This window comes from Nerophis lumbriciformis, linkage group LG26 (assembly GCF_033978685.3).
Source record: "Nerophis lumbriciformis linkage group LG26, RoL_Nlum_v2.1, whole genome shotgun sequence".
Classification (NCBI taxonomy): domain Eukaryota; kingdom Metazoa; phylum Chordata; class Actinopteri; order Syngnathiformes; family Syngnathidae; genus Nerophis; species Nerophis lumbriciformis.
In genome coordinates, this window is record NC_084573.2 from 10,342,790 (window position 1) to 10,362,500 (window position 19,711).

A 19,711-nucleotide genomic window follows, 5' to 3' on the forward strand; every position below is an offset into this window, starting at 1 on the left:
GCCAGAAGTTCTGAAAGTAAATCAGACTTTCTTACTTTGTTGTTTTCAATCCATCGTCACGTAACACAAACGTGCTAACGATGACGTTAGCCAAAGTACAACACGCGTTTTACTCCTTACATGAAGAAATCTTGTCTCGGACACTTTGGACGTCTTAGAAACATCGGCAATCAAGAGTAACGCCTTTCAAATGGGAAGCTTGCTAACGAGCCTCCACTATGACACTTGAGCAGGCCGCTGAAGTGTCTTTGTTTTACATTTGGGAAGAGACGAGAGCGTGAGAAGAATGAATACAACACCGTTACTCTCGGAGGACGGATAAGAAACTACGGCGGGTTCAATCAAAGAAAGAAAAAAAGCAAAGAAGGAAAATAGTTTTATAGTCAAACACTTTAAACTAACTCCTGTGTGTCCTTTGTCGTCATCACACCCTTTAAAGGGCAACTGCACTTGTTTGGAAATGTTGCCCATCATTCACAATCCTAATGTAAGACAAGAACACATGTTTTTATTTTTTCTATCCATTCTAAGTCGTAAAAAATGGCAAGTAAGAGGTGGCTAACAATGCCTCTAGTAGGAGTACACTATTGCACCCATGAAATTATATAAAAAACATCCAAAAAGTGCCACTTAAGTGACACTTGAGTGTCACAAAGGACATGTAAATAAACAAGCATTCATGTCACATTGGCACTTAAGTGTCATTTAAGTGATATTTGAGTGACTTACGCATTGAAAACATTAAGGCTATGGCTACAGTAAGTCGTTTAACCCCTTAAACGAATAATTAGTTAGCCTAAGCCCCGTTTCAGCTACACTACACCAGCGCTTAAGTCCCCCTCCTCGGACACATTTTTACAGGGGTAAGTGCGCCGTGTATAGTCCAAGTCTTTGTCAAGACTTGGACTATGGTGCAGTTTCCTGCTTGCATTGTTTTCCCGAGATGCATAAGAATCGGATCGGACATGGCGTGAAGGTAAATACATGCTTTAATGATTACTCTCAAAAGTTGAAACAAAAGGTGGAGACACAAAACTGGCCAAAAAACAAAAACTACACTTAACTTAGACTATGGGCGAGAAACAAAAGACTCGCTAAACGTGACATGAATTAACAAAAACTTAGTTGGAAAAGCATGGAACGAGCACGGAACTATGGCATGGAATGAGCATAGTCAGAGTGATGACTACCTGGCAACTGCGGGCTTAAATAGTCATGTGATGATTGAAAACAGGTGCATGAGTCCAACACGTGAGACAGGTGAAACTAATGGTCGTCGTGGTGACAAAACAAACAAGGATGCGTAAAAAACAGGAATGATGGAGTTTTAACTAAACAGAACATAACTAAACTAGACATGATCACAAGACATGACACTCTTAGCCAGGGGTCCCCAAACTTTTTGACTCCGGGGCCGCATTGGGGTAAAACAATTTAGCTGGGGGCCGCGCTATCTATATATATATATATATATATATATATATATATATATATATATGTAAATGTGTGTGTGTATATATGTATATATATATATATATATATATATGTAAATGTGTGTGTGTATATATGTATATGTAAATATATGTGTGTGTATATATGTATATATATATATATATATATATATTCATTAGGGATGTCCGATAATGGCTTTTTGCCGATATCCGATATTGACCAAACCCTTAATTACCGATACTGATATCAACCGATACCGATATCAACCGATACCGATATCAACCGATACCAATATATACAGTCGTGGAATTAACACATTATTATGCCTAATTTGGACAACCAGGTATGGTGAAGATAAGGTTCTTTAAAAAAAAATCTAAAAAAATAAAATAAGATAAATAAATTAAAAACATTTTCTTGAATAAAAAAGAAAGTAAAACAATATAAAACAGTTACATAGAAACTAGTAGTTAATGAAAATGAGTCAAATTAACTGTTAAAGGTTAGTACTATTAGTGGACCAGCAGCACGCACAATCATGTATCCCTTGCAGACTGTATATATATACAGTTAGGTCCATAAATATTTGGACATTGACACAATTTTCAGTATTCCAGCTCTGTACAACACCACAATGGATTTGAAATGAAACAATCAAGATGTGCTTTAAGTGCAGACTTTGAGCTTTAATTTGAGGGTATTTACATCCAAATCAGGTGAACGGTGTAGGAATTACAACACATTTTATATGTGCCTTCCACTTTTTAAGGGACCAAAAGTAACGTTTGTGTTATTCCCTTGTTTTTTTTTCATTTATTTCATTTACAAAGAGCAGATAAAAGGCCTAGATGGCATTTCAAGTGTGATATATTCATTTCGAATCTGAGGAGGTCATCTCTCAATATGAAGTCCAAAGAGCTGTCACTATCAGTGAAGCAAGCCACCATTAGGCTGAAAAATCAAAACAAAACCATCAGATAGATAGCAAAAACATAAGGTGTGGCCAAATCAACTGTTTGGTACATTCTTAAAAAGAGAGAACGCACTGCTGAGCTCAGCAACACCAAAAGACCTGGAAGACCACGGAAAACAAGTGTGGTGGATGACAGGCAAATCCTTTCCCTTGTCAAGAAAAAGCCCTTCACAACAGTTGGCCGGATGAAGAAAACTCTCCAGGAGGTACAGTAGGTGGATCTGTGTCCCAGTCAACAATGAAGAGAAGACTTCACTAGAGGAAATACAGAGGTTTCATCACAAGGCGTAAAAACCATTGGTGAGCCTCAAAAACAGGAAGGCCAGATTAGAGTTTGCCAAGAAACATGTAAAAGAGCCTGTGCAGTTCTGGAACAACATCTTATGGACAGATGAGACAAAGATCAACTTGTAGCAGAATGATGGAAAGAGAAGAGTATGGAGGAGGGAAGGATCTGCTCAAGATCCAAAGCATAGCACGTCATCAGTGAAGCATGGTGGTGGTAGTGGCATGCATGGCTGCCAGTGGAACTGGATCTCTTATATTTATTGATGATGTGACAGCTGACAAAAGCAGCAGAATGAATTCTGAAGTGTTTGGGGCAATATTATCTGCTCATATTCAGCCAAATGCTTCAAAACTCATTGGACGGCGCTTCACAATGCAGATGGACAATGACCCCAAGCATACTGCGAAAGCAACCAAATAGTTTTTTAAGGCAAAGAAGTGGAATGTTTTGCAATGGCCAAGTCAATCACCTGACCTGAATCCCATTGAGCATGAATTTCACTTGCTGAAGACAAAACTGAAGGGAAAATGCCCAAAGAACAAGCAAGAAGTGAAGACAGCTGCAGCAGAGGCCTGGCAGAGCATCACCAGGGACCAAACCCAGCGTCTGGTGATGTCTATGTGTTCCACACTTCAGGCTGTCATTGACTGCAAAGGATTTGCAACAAAGTATTAAAAAGTGACAATTTTATTTATGATTATATTAGTTTGTCCAATTACTTTTGGTCCCTTAAAAAGTGGAAGGCACATATAAAATGTGTTGTAATTCCTACACCGTTCACCTGATTTGGATGTAAATACCCTCAAATAAAGCTCAAAGTCTGCACTTAAAGCAGATTTTGATTGTTTCATTTCAAATCCATTGTGGTGTTGTACAGAGCTGGAATACTGAAAATGGTGTCAATGTCCAAATATTTATGGACCTAACTGTATATTGATATATAATGTAGGAACCACAATATTAATAACAGAAAGAAACAACCCTTTTGTGTGAATGAGTGTAAATGGGGGAGGGAGGTTTTTTGGGTTGGTGCACTAATTGTAAGTGTATCTTGTGTTTTTATGTTGATTTAATCAAAATAAAAAAAATGTTACCGATAATAAAAAAAACGATACCGATAATTTCCGATATTACATTCTAAAGCATTTATCGGCCGATAATATCGGCAGGCCGATATTATCGGACATCTCTAGTATTCATACATATATTTTCCTCGCGCACTAATTGACTTAAAGAGCGCACTTGCTGCATGTCACGTTATCGATGGTAAAATGCATTTTTAGACAATATGATTTGCCTGAGTGGCTAGGACACGGTAGAAAATGGACTAGTAAGGACAAATAAAAAAAAAATAATAATACAAAAAAAAATATATATATGTTTTTGTTTTTTTTAACTTGGGACTTCCCGCAGGCCGGATTTTGGACACTGGGGGGCCGTATTCAGCCCGTGGGCCATAGTTTGGGGACCCCTGCTCGTAGCTTTGTATGGACTCGTTGATCGTTTACAAACTGAGTTCGGAGAGGAAGTGACGCCAAAAAGAATTCCACAGCCAGCTTCATAATAAAGCGGTTTCGTAACTCGGAGCTAACCACTGGAAATATGAAGGTTGTGGAAATCACACATGAATACCTTAAGAGAAAGCCATTGCAGCTATTCGGGATACAACACTTCTCAGACGGCAAGAGAACTTTCCAATGTCGAAGTCAGCTGTGATTCTACTTACCGAAAAACTTTGTCCATTTGTCGAAGGAGAGACAACGAGAATGCAAGCTCCCGTGGATGTGATAATAAAAGGTAGCGTGCGCTTTGTATTACCTGGCCGTCATGTATGTCGCAGACTCAACGTCTAGGTCCAGAGTATATAAAGTCACCAAAAAGGACAATGAAGGTGAAGGCAAAAGAGTGAGGAGTGTCCTGACCAGATATCTACATCCCGAGATTGATTGATGTAAAATGTTCTTTATTATATTGTTTACGTGTCTAATAAAGATTTTATTAATTTATGATGTCTCAGGTGTGATTCACTACAATAGGGCCCCACAACACTCTGGATTCCAGTTAATTGAAATACCACAACACTGGATATTGTTCGGATACCGTATTTTTCGGAGTATAAGTCGCTCCGGAGTATAAGTCGCACCGGCCGAAAATGCATAATAAAGAAGGAAAAAAATATATATAAGTCGTTGGAAGTATATTATATTTATTTAGACTTTTATCATTTTTGTGTTGGACCCTGGGGGTGACAGAAAGTGCTGTGTTTGACTGAAAGAACGTGTCTTTTTCTGTCTTTCTTTCATAGCTAGAGCATAAAAAACACAATACTCACTAAAAGCAGCGACGTCGTGTAATAACGGGGTTATTAGCACCGTTACTTTTACATACACACTACTACTTGGAGGGAATAATGAACAGCAAGTCGATCAACGCAACAATCCTACAACACCCCGTTTGTGGACAAGGGGATATGACGCACATTCAGTCTCTTTATGAACCGGAGGTAACATAATCCAGGGGAAATATTCAACAGAGCTCTCGATGCTGCTAAGCTAACAAAGATAGCTGCGCTAAAATACTGCTATTTCTAAGCGCGTGACAGGCACCGCCTTTTAAAGGCCCACTTACACGCTCTGCTCTCATGAAACGTCTCTTTACTGCATATGCCAGATATACATTTTTATTAACTAATTAATAACTTTCCATAGTAATTAATTACATTTATTGAAGAGTAATTCCGTTAGTACCGTATTTTTCGGAATATAAGTCGCACCTGCCGAAAATGCAAAATAAAGAAGGAAAACAATATATACAAGTCGCACTGGAGTATAAGTCGCATTTTTTGGGGAAATTTATTTGATAAAAGCCAACACCAAGAATAGATATTTGAAAGGCAATTTAAAATAGATAAAGAATAGTGAACAACAGGCTGAATAAGTGTACGTTATATGAGGCATAAATAACCAACTGGTATGTTAACGTAACATATTATGGTAAGAGTCATTCAAATAACTATAACATATAGAACATGCTATACGTTTACCAAACAATCTGTCACTCCTAATCGCTAAATCCCATGAAATCTTATACGTCTAGTCTCTTATGTGAATGAGCTAAATAATATTATTTGATATTTTACGCTAATGTGTTAATAATTTCACACATAAGTCGCTCCTGAGTATAAGTCGCACCCCGGGCCAAACTACGAAAAAAACTGCGACTTATAGTCCGAAAAATACGGTAAGTTACATTTAAGAACTTGCCCACTATGCAACACTGGATGTGACTATGACGTGCACATTTTCCGCGCATGCGTATTAGGTCACTGTGGAGGGGGCGTGGCCCGTGGGCCTGCCGCAGAGCTGGGTGTGTAAGGACCGGCCTCGAAGCCAGCGGCAGGTGAGTAGATTGCCCAGCTGGGGCTTGTTATCTAATCACCTGTCGCCTTTATTAGGAGCAGCCGGCCAGAGACCCGTTGTTGGGAGTTGGAGTTGCTGGTGAGCAGACGCATGAGACCGAGAGAAGGAAAAGCACAGACACGCCGGACTGAAAAGTCTGAGAGATATTTTGCTGGAAAGAAAACCATACTGCTGTATGAAAATAAAAGACTTGTTACACCAGACTACCGGGCTCCAAAATATCTGTCAGCACCAGGAGAACCCTCCCACACTCAGAGACCTCTACAGTCGCGTTGCGCCGGCGGACGGAAGGGTAAGGGGGTCTTAAACGGTGGCATTGGTGTGTGTGGACACGGATAAGGTTCGGTGGGATTTACCCTGGATAACCTTAGTGTAAACGGGGCCTAAAGCATTGAAAACATTAAAACAAGAGTCACAAAGTACAGGTTGTAATTAAATGAGCGTTCATGTCACACTGGCTCTTAAGTGTCACCTAAGTGTCACAAAGTACATGTTGTAAATAAACAAGCATTCATGTCACACTTGAGTGGAAATTCCGTGGGACTTAAAGTGGACCACACCACCATCTTGACACCCTGGAAGAAATTATTTATATTGCAATGATTTCTTATGGGACATTTTCCACTTAACTGTGTGTGCGTGTGTGTGTGTGTGTGTGTGTGTGTGTGTGTGTGTGTGTGTGTGTGTGTGTGTGTGTGTGTGTGTGTGTGTGTGTGTGTATACTGCACTCTATGTATTTATGTACACATTTTGTGTATGTATCATTTTCTACTTATTATGTATGTACATTTTGTATACGTAGTACATGTTTTGTACATTTATACAATCATGTAAACTGAATGAAAATAGGTTGAGCAATGAGCAAGATATGATTTATTTTCAATTTAGATGTGTTACAAACCCCGTTTCCATATGAGTTGGGAAATTGTGTTAGATGTAAATATAAACGGAATACAATGATTTGCAAATCATTTTCAACCCATATTCAGTTGAATGCACTACAAAGACAAGATATTTGATGTTCAAACTCATAAACTTTTTTTTTTTTTTGCAAATAAAAATTAACTTAGAATTTCATGGCTGCAACACGTGCCAAAGTAGTTGGGAAAGGGCATGTTCACCACTGTGTTACATGGCCTTTCCTTTTAACAACACTCAGTAAACGATTGGGAACTGAGGAGCAGTGTTGGGACTAACGCGTTACAAAGTAACGCGTTAGTCCCAACGTTAGTCCCAACTGTAACGCCGTTAGTTTCGGCGGTAACTAGTAATCTAACGCGTTATTTTTTATATTCAGTAACTCAGTTACCGTTACTACATGATGCGTTACTGCGTTATTTTACGTTATTTTTCATGTAGTATCGACTAGAAACAGAAGATCTGAGTGTGTTTTATTGCAGCAGTGGAAAAGAAAAGGCGTGCTTTGTGTGTGTGGGGGCGGGGGGGGGACTCCCATACCGCAGTTGAGGAGCGCAGGGGAGACGTTCCTCCAGGGCCTATGTACGTCTTCGGCGCTAACAACCTTCACTTTACCCGGCAGTGGGTCTTTACAGCTGAGGGTGAATGACAAGACCGGCGGTTTGTTGCAACTTTGTGACTTTATTGGACGCAGCCATCCACCAAGCTAGAGCACCTGCACGCACTCACTGTCGCCGGTCCCTCACCTCGCTCGCCCACTCACTCACTGACGTCACTCACCTCACATGCTGTCATATCTTAAAGGGCCACACACACACATACACACATACGCTACTCTCATAACAACTAACAAGACATCATGGCGAAGCCAGAAGTCGAGTTTTTTAACATGGAGATATTCTCAATACTTTTCTTTTGTCGAGCACAAAGAAAATAACATTTTAGTTAAATGTAAGTTGTGTCTTAGATCAAAGATCCTATCTACTTAAAGTTAAAGTTAAAGTGCCATTATGTTGCAGCTATTTAAAATAGTTTTGTCAATTTGTTCTGGCCTGAAATAAATTGGCCCTTTGAAACATATCTTTGTCTTTGTGTGTTGTATGTAGACCACATTGCTTAGCAGAGTTCAGTGATGCAAATGCATGTCAAGTTGATCAACACATTGTATTATTCTTCAGTGTAATAACAGTACTGAAATGAAGGCTAAAAGGGCATTAATGGGAGCCTTAAAAAAAAGGGGGGGGGGGAAGAAGTAACTAAATAGTTACTTTTCACAGTAACGCATTACTTTTTGGTGTAAGTAACTGAGTTAGTAACTGAGTTACTTTTGAAATAAAGTAACTAGTAACTGTAACTAATTACTGGTTTTCAGTAACTAACCCAACACTGCTGAGGAGACACATTTTTTAAGCTTCTCAGGTGGAATTCTTTCCCATTCTTGCTTGATGTACAGCTTAAGTTGTTCAACAGTCCGGGGGTCTCCGTTGTGGTATTTTAGGCTTCATAATGCGCCACACATTTTCAACGGGAGACAGGTCTGGACTACAGGCAGGCCAGTCTAGTACCCGCACTCTTTTACTATGAAGCCACGTTGATGTAACACGTGGCTTGGCATTGTCTTGCTGAAATAAGCAGGGGCGTCCATGGTAACGTTGCTTGGATGGCAACATATGTTGCTCCAAAACCTGTATGTACCTTTCAGCATTAATGGAGCCTTCACAGATGTGTAAGTTACCCATGTCTTGGGCACTAATATACCCCCATACCATCACACATGCTGGCTTTTCAACTTTGCGCCTATAACAATCCGGATGGTTCTTTTCCTCTTTGGTCCGGAGGACACGACATCCACAGTTTCCAAAAACAATTTGAAATGTGGACTCGTCAGACCACAGAACACTTTTCCACTTTGTATCAGTCCATCTTAGATGAGCTCAGGCCCAGCGAAGCCGACGGCGTTTCTGGGTGTTGTTGATAAACGGTTTTCGCCTTGCATAGGAGAGTTTTAACTTGCACTTACAGATGTAGCGACCAACTGTAGTTACTGACAGTGGGTTTCTGAAGTGTTCCTGAGCCCATGTGGTGATATCCTTTACACACTGATGTCGCTTGTTGATGCAGTACCGCCTGAGGGATCGAAGGTCACGGGCATTGCCGCTTACGTGGAGTGATTTCTGCAGATTCTCTGAACCTTTTGATGATATTACGGACTGTAGATTGTGAAATTCCTTGCAATAGCTGGTTGAGAAAGGTTTTTCTTAAACTGTTCAACAATTTGCTCACGCATTTGTTGACAAAGTGGTGACCCTCGCCCCATCCTTGTTTGTGAACGACTGAGCATTTCACGGAATCTACTTTTATACCCAATCATGGCACCCACCTGTTCCCAATTTGCCTGTTCACCTGTGGGATGTTCCAAATAAGTGTTTGATGAGCTTTCCTCAACTTTATCAGTATTCATTGCCACCTTTCCCAACTTCTTTGTCACGTGTTGCCGGCATCAAATTCTAAAGTTAATGATTATTTGCAAAAAAAAAAATGTTTATGAGTTTGAACATCAAATATGTTGTCTTTGTAGCATATTCAACTGAATATGGGTTGAAAAGGATTTGCAAATCATTGTATTCTGTTTATATTTACATCTAACACAATTTCCCAACTCATATGGAAACGAGGTTTGTACCTTTATTGAGTACTTTGCTGTCCTTAAAAATGGCCAACTCACAGAACTTACTACTATGTGTGTGTATGGTCAAATCTACCTAGCAACAGCGGTCAGTCCTCACAACTACAAAAGTAAAATATTATTTTTACTTTGTGTGTTTTGCATTCTGAAGTGAGGTTGCAACTCTCTACTCCCATCTAGTGCTAGATATATTTTTTTCATCATTCTAGCTATAGTGGAAAGGGGGGCCCTCACAACCTACTGACCAAAAGTGGGTCCACACAAAGTAGGCAAGACATGTATGTGTGTGTGTGTGTGTGTGTGTGTGTGTGTGTGTGTGTGTGTGGGGTGTGTGTGTGTGTGTGTGTGAGAGAGAGAGAAATAGTAACTCACGCCACTCGAGGACACTGTCCCCAGGTGCAGCGCTGATAGTCGGGCTTGATGTAGGTCTCCACGCCGTCCTCCATCACACAGCTGACAGTGCGCGTCAGCACGTACGCACACCAGTTCCTGTCGTGTCACAAATAAAACACAGACAGAAGGAATTTACACTTTTTTTTGGGTTTGTTTTACCAGAAATATTGAGTCGCACAAGCTGCTCTTGGTTTCAAAACAGGACGAGTTTGAGATCAGACCTCAAACCAGGATGATTATTTTCTACATGGGAGACGTCCTCTGGTGAAAAATGTCCCATCAGATCAGGACAACTTCACCAACCCCACAATGGACGCATTGTGTGTTCGCCAACACACTTTAGTGTCACTAATTATATCATGAATGAATGAATGAATGAATAAGACTTTTATATAATTATATCATCAATGAATTAATGAATAAGACTTTTGTATAATAATATCATAAATGAATGAATACGACTTTTAGATAATAATATAATGAATTAATGACTAACACTTATATTAAATAATATAATGAATGAATAAGACTTTTATATAATAATATCATGAATGAATGAATAATAATATTCTATAATAATATCATAAATGAATGAATATTACTTTTAGATGATAATATAATGAATGAATGAATGAATGAATAAGACTATATAATAATATAATGAATGAATAAGACGTTTATATAATAATATCATGAATAAATTAATAATAATATAATGAATGAATGAATACTACTTTTATATAATAATATCATGAATTAATTAATTAACGAATAAGACTTTTATATAATATTATAATGAATGAATGAATAGGACTTTCATATAATAATATAATGAATGAATACTACTTTTGTATAATATAATGAACTAATGAATAAGACTTTTATAAAATAATATAATTAATAAATGAATATGACTTTTATATAATAATATGAATAAATGAATAAGATTTTTATATAATAATATAATGAATGAATGAATAAGAATTTTATATAATAATATAATGAATGAATGAATAAGACTTTTATATAATAATATAATGAATGAATATTACTTTTATATAATAATATAATGAATGAATGAATAAGACTTTTATATAATAATATAATGAATGAATATTACTTTTATAAAATAATATAATGAATAAGACTTTTATATAATAATATCATTAATGAATGAATAAGACTTTTATAAAATACTACAATTAATAAGACTTTTATATAATATCATGAATGAATGAATAAGACTTTTATATAATAATATAATGAATGAATGAATAAGACTTTTATATAATAATATAATGAATGAATATTACTTTTATATAATAATATAATGAATGAATGAATAAGACTTTTATAAAATAATATAATGAATAAGACTTTTATATAATAATATCATTAATGAATGAATAAGACTTTTATAAAATACTACAATTAATAAGACTTTTATATAATATCATGAATGAATGAATAAGACTTTTATATAATAATATAATGAATGAATGAATAAGACTTTTATATAATAATATAATGAATGAATATTACTTTTATATAATAATATAATGAATGAATGAATAAGACTTTTATAAAATAATATAATGAATAAGACTTTTATATAATAATATCATGAATGAATGAATAAGACTTTTATAAAATACTATAATTAATAAGACTTTTATATAATATCATGAATGAATGAATAAGACGTTTATATAATAATATAATGAATGAATGAACAATACTTTTATACAATAATATAATTAATGAATGAATAATACTTTTATATAAAAATATAATGAATGAATGAATAAGACTTTCATATGCTAATATAATGAATGAATGAATGAATAAGAATTTTATATAATAATATAATGAATGAATATTACTTTTATATAATAATATAATGAATGAATGAATGAATAAGAATTTTATATAATAATATAATGAATGAATGAATGAGACTTTTATATAATAATATAATGAATGAATATTACTTTTATATAATAATATAATGAATGAATGAATAAGACTTTTATAAAATAATATAATGAATAAGACTTTTATATAATAATATCATGAATGAATGAATAAGACTTTTATGAAATACTATAATTAATAAGACTTTTATATAATATCATGAATGAATGAATAAGACTTTTATATAATAATATAATGAATGAATGAACAATACTTTTATACAATAATATAATTAATGAATGAATAATACTTTTATATAATAATATCATGAATGAATGAATAAGACTTTCATATGATAATATAATGAATGAATGAATGAATGAATAAGAATTGCATATAATAATATAATGAATGAATATTACTTTTATATAATAATATAATGAATGAATGAATACTACTTTTATATAATAATACCAGGAATGAATGAATGAATAAGAATTTTATATAATAATATAATGAATGAATGAATTAGACTTTTATATCATAATAAAATGAATGAATATTACTTTTATATAATACTATAATGAATGAATGAATATAACTTTTATAAAATAATATAATGAATAAGACTTTTATATAATAATATCATGACACTTCACCCTTGCTCCTGATGGGTGCTGGTTAGCGCCTTGCATGGCAGCTCCCTCCATCAGTGTGTGAATGTGTGTGTGAATGGGTGAATGTGGAAGTAGTGTCAAAGCGCTTTGAGTACCTTGAAGGTAGAAAAGCACTATACAAGTACAACCCATTTATCATTTATTTATTTATGAATGAATGAATATTACTTTCACATAATAATATCATGAATGAATGAATAAGAATTTTATATAATAATATAATGAATGAATGAATGAGATTACCCAGAATTCACAGTTTTCCAGGACATTCTCCCCATTGAAAATGAATGGGCCAATTTTCAAACATGCACAATCCCCACATTTCTCACACATTTTCCCTTTACCAAAATTCCCCGTTTTCCTGGAATTTACAATATTTTTCTCCCCATTAACAATGAATGGGAAATATACAGTCTAATGAAAACATTTCTCATCCGATTCGAACCGTTCCACCATCCACACACTCCACTCACCTTGGACATTCAAACTACCATTTTCCAGGTTCAAAACATTTCCAGGAATTCCCAGAATTCCCGATTTTCCAAAACCCTATTTTTTCAACTCTTCCTGAAAAGTTTTCACAGTCCACATTTTTTAACCGTTTTGACCATTCCGCCTTCAAAACATTCCTCTTCAACAAAACTACCCTTTTTTCTTTCCGTACAAATTTCCCGTTTTTCCAGACATTCCAGGAATTCCGAAATACCCATTTCAATTCCAACTGTTACTACGTCAACATTTTTCAACCGATTCAAAAAATCCCAACACCAACCCATTCATATCATCTGGGACAATTGTGCTAGTATCAATATTTTCCAAAATTACCGGATTTCCCGAAATTCCCAAATGTCCAGGGAATTCCAATTCAAATAAATGGGAACAATTCCAAACCTTTATTTAAACATTTTTCAAACCCGAATCCGGCCTTTCAACCATCCATCCACACTGCACTTCCCATATATCGAACACAAAATACGTTTTCCCTTTACCAAAATTCCCTCTTTTCCTGGAATTTCCGGTAATTTTCCACCCATTAACAATGAATGGGAAATATATAGTCTAATGAAAACATTTCTTATCCGATTCGAACCGTTCCTCCATCCACACACTCCACTCACCTTGGACATTTAAACTACTATTTTCCAAGTTCAAAACATTTCCAGGAATTCCCAGAATTCCCGGTTTTCCGAAACCCTATTTTCACCTCTTCCTGGAAAGTTTTCACAGCCCACATTTTTTAACCGTTTTGACCATTCCGCCTTTAAAACATTCCTCTTCAACAAAACTACCATTTTTCTTTCCGTACAAATTTCCCGGTTTTCCAGACATTCCAGGAATTCCAAGATACCCATTTCAATTCCAACTGTTACTACATCAACATTTTTCAACCGATTAAAAAAATTCCAACACCAACCCATTCATATCACCTAGGACAATTGTGCTAGTATCAATATTTTCCAAAATTACCGGATTTCCCGAAATTCCCAAATGTCCAGGTAATTCCAATTCAAATAAATGGGAACAATTCCAAACATTTATTTAAACATTTTTTAAACCCGAATCCGACCTTTCAACCATCCACCCACACTGCACTTCCCATATATCGAACACAAAATACGTTTTCCCTTTACAAAAATTCCCTGTTTTCCTGGTAATTTTCTCCCCATTAACAATGAATGGGAAATATACAGTCTAATGAAAACATTTCTCATCCGATTCGAACCGTTCCACCATCCACACACTCCACTCACCTTGGACATTCAAACTACCATTTTCCAAGACTACCATTTTCCAAGTTCAAAACATTTCCAGGAATTCCCAGAATTCCCGGTTTTCCGAAACCCTATTTTCACCTCTTCCTGGAAAGTTTTCACAATCCACATTTTTTAACCGTTTTGACCATTCCGCCTTCAACACATTCCTCGTCAACAAAACTACCCTTTTTCTTTCTGTGCAAATTTCCCGGTTTTCCAGACATTCCAGGAATTCCGAAATACCCATTTTAATTCAAACTGTTACTACGTCAACATTTTCCCAATTTTAGTTAATATTAATTTCTTGTATGCTGTATTATTTCCTATTCTGTCCTGCCCTGTCCTGTCCATTAGCTTGCCATCTCTGCATCCTGGGGTCCATACATACACTGAAATGTAAGAAAAAACAATACAAAGTACAATACAACCCCTGGGAGCCACACTTTGGACACTTCTGGTCTAGACGCCACAATGACACACTGACTTCTCTGACGTTTGCTTTTCCGTTTTTCCGTCAGCGTCCTCAAACGCCACACAATCCACAAGAGGAGCATTTAGTTGGAAAATCCTAGTGTGTGTGCGTTTTTAGGCGTATGCCCTGTGCTTGAAAAGAAAGCACAGTAGTTTGTTTACGTGCACGCCTGCATGTGTTCTGTGTGCACGTTTGCCGTCGAACAGGTGTGACCTTTGACCTTATTCCTGTTGTCAAACATTCCATAAAGTCATCCGCCAAAGAAAGCACAATATCATCAACGAGCATTTGCAATTCCGGTCGGAATGGCGTGTGAATGTCGTGCGTACACCTGAGTGGAAGTGACATGCTTGAATGTCCAGGGTGAGTGGAGTGTGTGGATGTTGGAAGGGTTACAATCGGATGAGAAATGTGGGATATGGAGAGGTTTGTATATTGCCCATTCATTGTTAATGGGGGGAAATTCCTGAAAATTACGGGTAATCAGGGAATTTTCGGAACCGGGAAACATGCTGGCTTGAATGTCCAGTCCAATTTTGAGAATTTAGGGCACTGTAGAACTATGAACGTGTCCATTTATTGAAATGGAAATTTCCTGGAAATTTGGGAATTTCGTGAAAACCGGGGAATTTTTGAAAATATTGAAACTAGCACAATTGTCCTAGATGTTACGAATGGGTTGGTATTTTTCATTTTTAAAACCAATACAATATATATGTTTGTTTAACCTTTAGGGCTCCCCTCAAGTTTGGTCTCATTAAGGGTCCCAGTCATAAAAATGTAAAAATATATTATTATTATCATTATTATTATTATTATTATTATTATCATCATCTTTGTCATTATTATTACTATTATTATTATTATTATTATTATTCAAGGCTTAAATCTCTAGATCAACTTCAGGCCTATCTGTCGATATAAAGTTATTATTGAAAAACTAAAAACTAAAAAAAAAAAAAAAAAATTAAAATAAAATAATATATATATATATATATATATATATATATATATATATATATATATATATTGTATGCCTTTTTTGTCAAAACACTATTTTATGGCAAACACACAATATGCGATAATTTCCCCAAAGAATATTCCAAAGTGGAATATTTGATGTGAAGTAATTGGAGCCTTAAATATGTCAATAATTCATCACATCATTGATTTTGATTCATTATTTTTTTTTTGAGCAATGACAAGTTAAAAAAATAAAGAATCCCATTATAATTCTTAGCGGTCCAAAAGGGTCCAAATCATAAAAGTGATAAAAATAATTCATACATTTTTTACTTTAAAATCCGTTGATTGTAAGTTTAAATTTTTTCCTAATTAAGTTTTATGCCCTTTTTTTGTCAAAGAAAACTTAGATTTTTATGGCAAACATTATATTAAATTAAAAAAAAAATTCAAAGAGGAATATTTGATGTGAAGTAATTGGAGCCTTAAATGTATCAATAATCCATAACAACATTAAGTTTAATTCATTAATATTTTTGGAGCAATGCCAGTTTTAAAGAAAAAAAACGTATTATTAAAGTCAACATTGCAACTTTTTCTCATTGAATTTCACCTGTTTGCTCTTTTATTCCACATGTTTGTCTTTTTATTTATTTTTATTTTTATTATTTTTAAAATGGCCCACCTTTGCTAAAAGCAATCCATTCCCATAATTAGTTCAACAAGCGACTTGTATGAAAAGTGAAAAAATGTTCAGTAAATCAAAAATAATCCAAAACTGTTAACAGAAAATACTTTTTGGAAGAAAACTATTTGAAAGTGAATTGAAATAACTGAAATTGAAACACAATATTAGCCTTCATTGACAAGACTTCCTGGACTGTAGCACAGCGGTGCGTTCAGTGACACTCTGGGAAAAACAGATTCGAAGGCTCTTTGTCATGATCCGTTACCCGGATCATGGCATGATTTATGTCGGTTATGTTTCTGCTTTAGTCTGTTTCCTGGGTGCACACTCTTTCCTTGTTTACTGCTGGTTTCCATGGGCACTGATTCTCCTCACCTGTCTTAGTTTTGGCAATTAGTGTTTCCACCAGGTGTTTTGGCTAATCACTCCCCTTTATAGTTTCCTGTCACCCAGCAGTAAGTGCTGGGTCAATGTTTGCTCTACGCAACATTTACGTTTCCCCTGGTTTTCTCCTCATAGTAAGTTTGTGCACGCTAGCATTCCTTGTTTATCACCCTTGGTGACATTTTGGGTTTTTTTGTTTAGCTCCACGCTTGCTAGTGTCCTCTGTTTTGTATTTTTGTCCTGCCTTTTATTTATTAAATATACTTAAAATCTTACCTGCACTCCACTCCTACTTGTCTCCTGCCTTGGAAGGAACACAACAATCGCAGCCATGCGTCCAAGTCGTAACACTCTTGTTGACTTTGTAGGACTATAACTGTACGCTGCAACTTGATTTGCCGCCATGATGGATTATTTTACAGCCCTACTCAATAAAAAAAATATTTATTTATTTGTAAATATATTTCTATTAGTTATTATTATTTATATTTATTTATCACATTATTTTGGAATTCTGCCTGAAACCAATCATACAAAAACTGCATGTTATAAAAAAACAACTAGGTATGACTGTACTTCTATGAGATTGGACTATTTTACGATGAAACGCTTTGACTCAAGAAAAAAGTTAAATCCTAAAAACTGAAAGATTTAATATCTATTTATGAAGTAGAAACAGTTGCTGTTATTTTTAAAAGCAAAACAGCTTTGAGTGATTATTCAGCCGTAACAATCTGACTTTATGGGCCATTCAAATATTAAACCTCCATTTCCATTCCCTTAAGATTGCCTTTCTGGAATGAATGCTGCTGGAAAATAAGAAGAGCAATAAAAAAAATAAAAAATTATTATATATATATATATATATATATATATATAAATAAATTAAAAAATATATATATATATACTGTGTGTATGTATATATATATATATATATATATATATATATATATAAATACATCTAAAATATATATATATATATATATATATATATATATATATATATATATATATTTATATCATCTTACAATCATAATACCTGTAAACCTGTAAGACCTGCTAGGTTCACGTTTTGCTTCCAAGGGATTAACTGAACAAGACGAAAAGTTCCTGATTATATTTGATATTTTACTCTACAGGCTGTCGTCATGGTTACATACTGGACACACTAGATTGATACTCTACAAAACAAATATGCCATAGTTTAGACAACAACATGGATTAAAGTAGACCACGGTTTTCTTTTTATGACTGTATTATACTTTATTAGAGTTGTGTACAGTCTGAGCCACAACAATTAAAACTGTATCACGATATCAGTGTTTTATATCAGTCGATATCATTGAAATGTTTATGACCTATGGAAAATAAGGAGCAGCAGAATAATATATTTTAATTAAAATGTAACCTTCCTCTGATTATAAACCCTCAGCTATCAAGGCAGAAAGGAAATGTCAACACAAGCATGGAAAAAAAAAATGTAAACAAAATCACATTGACCACTTAACAATAAGCTCTTAAAAATAAGGAATATGTAAGAAATGCTTCATAAAGTGTAAGAAAATAGTGCAAAGTGTGAAAATGTAAACATAGAGAAACCTAAGAAGAACTATTTTCTGCAGGTTCAGTTCTAGGAAATAACGGCTGTGTAACATTAATTTGTCATGTTATTCTTACTTAACCACGGAAAGGACTTTTTGTTACGCAGTAATTATTCAAATATCATTATTTTATCGATCGATATCGATAATTATTGATATTTTTTATGAGCTATAGAAAATTAGGAGCAGGATAAAAATATATTCTATTTGAAATGTAACTTCCTCTGATTATAATCCTCTCAGCAATCAAGGCAGAAAGGAAATGTCAACACAAGCATGGAAAACACCCAAACAATGTCAACAAAATAGTAAAATAAAGTCTTAAAATGAAGGTGCAAAAATAAGAAATATGTAAAAAATGCTTGATAAAGTGTAAGAAAATAGTGCAAAGTGTGTAAATGTAAACATAAAGAAACCTGAGAAGAATTATTTTCTGCAGGTTCATTGCCAGGAAATAAAGTCTGTGTAACATGTATTTGGTCTTTTTTTTTTTTTATCTATGGAAAGGAATTGTTGCTATGCAGTAATTATTTAAATATTATAATTATATCGGTCTATATTGATAATTATTGGAGTTTTTTCCGACCTATGGAAAATAAGGAGCAGGATAAAATTATAGTTTATTTGAAATGTAACCTTCCTCTGATTATAATTCCTGGTCACAATAATTCATGACGTTTAGCTAATGACGCAGTAAGTTGAATGATGCGGACACGTTTGTTACTGGATTCTTTCTAACTTGAGACTTTCTACGTGTAAGTAATATGCAACTATCATTATTTGACACTTGTTTATATTGACAAATGTCACCTTTTATTATTAGGTTGTGTGCTATTCTGTGCTTAGCTGTTGTGTAGCTGCCAGCTCCTAGTAGCATATATATATATATTGTTCAATGATTATTACGCCTGTCTAGCTTGTGTGCTATCGTGTGCTTAGCTGTTGTGTAGCTGCTAATAGACAAGTCATCCAGGACGTTCACTATCTAATTTCATGTATAAACTATTATTTGATTACAAAAGGAAGCGTATGTTTAATGTGTCATAAGATTTGAAGTTCAAGTAAAGCAACTAATGACATTTTCTTTGTGCTCCCCTTAATTTTGAAAAGTACGGAAGGACATTTTGA

General features: G+C 34.8%; 1 protein-coding gene across 2 annotated transcripts in view; it reads right to left on the reverse strand.

The window, feature by feature from the left end:
* emilin1a (elastin microfibril interfacer 1a) overlaps positions 1-19,711 on the reverse strand; it is a 135,928-nt gene that overhangs the window by 36,435 nt on the left and 79,782 nt on the right. For both annotated transcript variants that reach the window (XM_061987408.2, XM_061987407.2), the window contains exon 2: positions 10,110-10,226. In XM_061987408.2, the coding sequence (XP_061843392.2) occupies positions 10,110-10,183 (74 nt within the window). In that variant the 5' untranslated portion in view covers positions 10,184-10,226. The remainder of the gene's footprint in view (positions 1-10,109; positions 10,227-19,711) is intronic.